Source organism: Microtus ochrogaster, chromosome 10, assembly GCF_000317375.1.
Source record: "Microtus ochrogaster isolate Prairie Vole_2 chromosome 10, MicOch1.0, whole genome shotgun sequence".
In the NCBI taxonomy this organism is placed as follows: Eukaryota; Metazoa; Chordata; class Mammalia; order Rodentia; family Cricetidae; genus Microtus; species Microtus ochrogaster.
This window is the reverse complement of record NC_022016.1, coordinates 48,578,160-48,581,085: the sequence shown is the minus strand read 5'-3', so window position 1 is coordinate 48,581,085 and position 2,926 is coordinate 48,578,160. Positions and strand designations below refer to the sequence as shown.

General features: G+C 59.4%; 1 protein-coding gene across 1 annotated transcript in view; it reads left to right on the top strand.

The window, feature by feature from the left end:
- Positions 1-477: 477 nt before the first annotated feature.
- Positions 478-2,926, top strand: part of Tcea3 (transcription elongation factor A3) — a 26,013-nt gene continuing 23,564 nt past the window's right edge. Inside the window, exon 1 of the mRNA XM_005353020.3 lies at positions 478-596. Coding sequence (XP_005353077.1) covers positions 528-596 — 69 coding nt within the window. The 5' untranslated portion in view covers positions 478-527. The remainder of the gene's footprint in view (positions 597-2,926) is intronic.

Here is a 2,926-nt window from a genome sequence, read left to right as displayed (position 1 = left end):
CCAAGCATACCTCCCGAGAAAAAGCTGGAGACGGAAGCACCCACAGGCCTTGGGTACACGAAGGAATCTAAGTTAGGGCAGGGCTGACTTCAGGATCTGCACCAAGATGCGATGAATGTACCAACTTCTCTCGGTTTGGGCATAGCCAGGGAGCTAAGTTCTTCTGGGAGATGCTAAGACTCGGGAGCTCAGAACTTCCCTCAGCTGTACTCACACCCCAGTCGAAGCCTCATGCCCAAATGTCCCTGCAGCCGGGGGCACCCCTACGAGGGTCGGAAGGGAAGAGCCCCTTCTCCCAGTCTGGTTCTTCCCCCAAAGGTGAGACCGGCCTGGCTCAAGCAATCTTTGCCCGGGCAGTCCTTGAAGTCTATATTTAGTGCCCGCCACCCCTCCCCCAGCGCTGGGAGGGGCATGCCCCGCCCCCGCCGGGCTTGAGTGGACTGTTGCGGCCCTTGCCGCTTGCGCTCCGCGCTTTGGCGCCCGCTGCTGCTCTGCACCCCTAACCCCGCGCGGCGTCGTGGACCAACATGGGCCTGGAAGAGGAGCTGCTGAGGATCGCCAAAAAGCTGGAGAAGATGGTGGCCCGGAAGAAGATGGTGAGGCTGCAAAGTTTGAAACGCAACCCCTGGGCCACGGAGGAGCGACCCGGCCAGCCACGGGCTTGGTGGGCGTGCCGGCCGTGTGCCCGAAGGGAGCGCTCGGGACTCCGGACTGGAGGCGGGTGGCAGGCTGCCAGGCAGGGGAGTCCCGCGCTACTTGCTGGGCACTTAGGGTATGTGTGTGCGTGCGTGGCCAGGTCTGGAGAGGATCGTGTAGCCCCCTCCCTTCTCCCGAGGCGCGACTGGTGCAAGTCAGTGTGGACAAATCGGGTGTATTCGTGGGCTACCTGCGCTGTGCAGTGAGAGCGTGAGGAGAGACACGAACCCGGGGCGAGGATTTTGAGAGTCAAGGCTGGGGAGCTGCAGGCACGGCGGGAGTTGGAGAGACAAATTCTGGGTGACTTGAAAAAGATCAGAGAAACTCGGGCTGAGAAGGGGCCGCCGAGCTGCATTTGCACCCCGCCGCCCGGGAGTGGGCCTGCAAGACCAGAGCGAAGGGCCTTAGCTGGGGTGCCAGGAGTCTGTTTGCAACTTTTTCCTTGGCCACGGGATGGGGCCCTGGCGGGCAGAGGTGAACAGGTGCGGGGCGGGGGACGGGGGAGGAGAGGAGGAGGCCTGGGCTGCCCCAGCTGGGGAGGAGCGCGAGAGGGATCTGTGCCGGGAGGAGGGTCCGCAGCCCTGCGCGAGGGTCCCTGATCTCTCAGTCCCAGCCGCGCTCAGCGAGAGCCAAAAGGAAAGTTAATGTTTGATCTATCTATCTAGCGATCTTTGCCTCAGGCTGGTGGCTGGCGCCTGTGCCAATTCTGGAGGGCGTGAACATGGAGGGAGGGAGGACAATTCCGGAGGGAGAAGACAGGGGACCCGGTGGATAAGGCCCTCCACGCAGACTCACCGCAGGGTCCTTTTCTTCTCGTAGTGTCTAGCAACGTGTTACACCGAGACCTGCATTGCGCAGTACATTCCAGGAAAGTTGAAAAACGCTGGGGTCCCCCAGGAGAGGTTTCAAAGCCAGGAAGAGCGACTGAGGCCTGAGGAGCCAAGGGGTATCAGGCATCCTGGAATAGTTGCATAGTTGCAGGGCAACAATGAGATGGGGGCGTTGGCACAATGTCGAGAGCTGCCGTTTCCTCGTCTGCACGATGATTGAATTCCTGGGGAAGAGCATCTGGGGCAGTAGGGAGGGGTGAGGAGTGAGACAGGTGTGCAAAGCCTGTAGCAGGTCTGAGGCAGGTGACTGAGGTGAGCGAGGCTTGCTTCTGCATGGCTGGAGGGGATGCAGAAAGATGCCTCTCACCTGCACCGCCCTGGCTGCAGTTCCTCCCTCAGCTCCCATCCTCCGCAGAAGTGCTCTGGGCCACCCCCAAAGTCGCCAGCAAAACCTAACCTCAAGTTACGGGACACTTCCCCAGCTGGAGATGGCAGAGCCCAACTAAGAAACTGAGTGGCACTTCAGGTAGACAGGCTGTCTAAGCCTAACCCCTTGCTCACCCAGACACTCGGATGAGCAAAGGAAATCTGGACTTCCAGGTGAGAAGGATTAGGAGGGGGAGGAGGAAACCCAGGAGGCTCCGGGAAGACAGCCAGGTTGGAAAGCTTAAGGGGCCTCCTATGGCTTCCCTCTCAATCCTTTTACAGTCCTAAGCCAGCCACTCTACTTCTCTTCTTTGGACCTCAGTTTCCTCTTCTGTGAAATGGGAAGAGGCAGTGGTGCCTCTTGGGAATGAGGGCCTGTGGAAGTGACAGGGTTGTCGCCAGGAAAGCAGTATGTCTGGCCACAGGGTCCTTACAGGACAGAACCAGTGTAGAGCCGCATCTGTGCCTGGAGTCTGTGCCTGGACTATAGCAGGGTTTGGGTAGGCACGGAGCACTGGGCTTCCGCCTGGGAAAGGCGGGCCTGTACTGAGAGTGAACGTGGGCCCGCCCAGTGGTGGTTAGTCCAAGAGGGAATTGCTTCCTGCAATAAGACAGCGTCCACGTTGCAGCTCAGGGCTGGAATTTATTTATTCAGCAACTCAGGGCTCTGTCAGATACTGTGAGCACGCACCAGCCCCCGTGTACAGCTAGACCTACACACAATGCCACATCCACAGAGCCACACACATGCCACCTCGCAAGCCACTTCTACTTGCCTGTGTGTAAGAGGCGGCTCCTGACGCTGTCCATCAGGACAGGCCTGGTACACTCTGACAGTGTGAGTTTAATCAGAATGCCCTGAAAGTCGACAGCAGGACTTCACCGGGAAATGCAAAGCCAACAGCCTCATTTACACCTTCAGACATCCTCACACTGGGACAAGGAGACACCGGGGGTGGGAGGGGGTGGGAGGG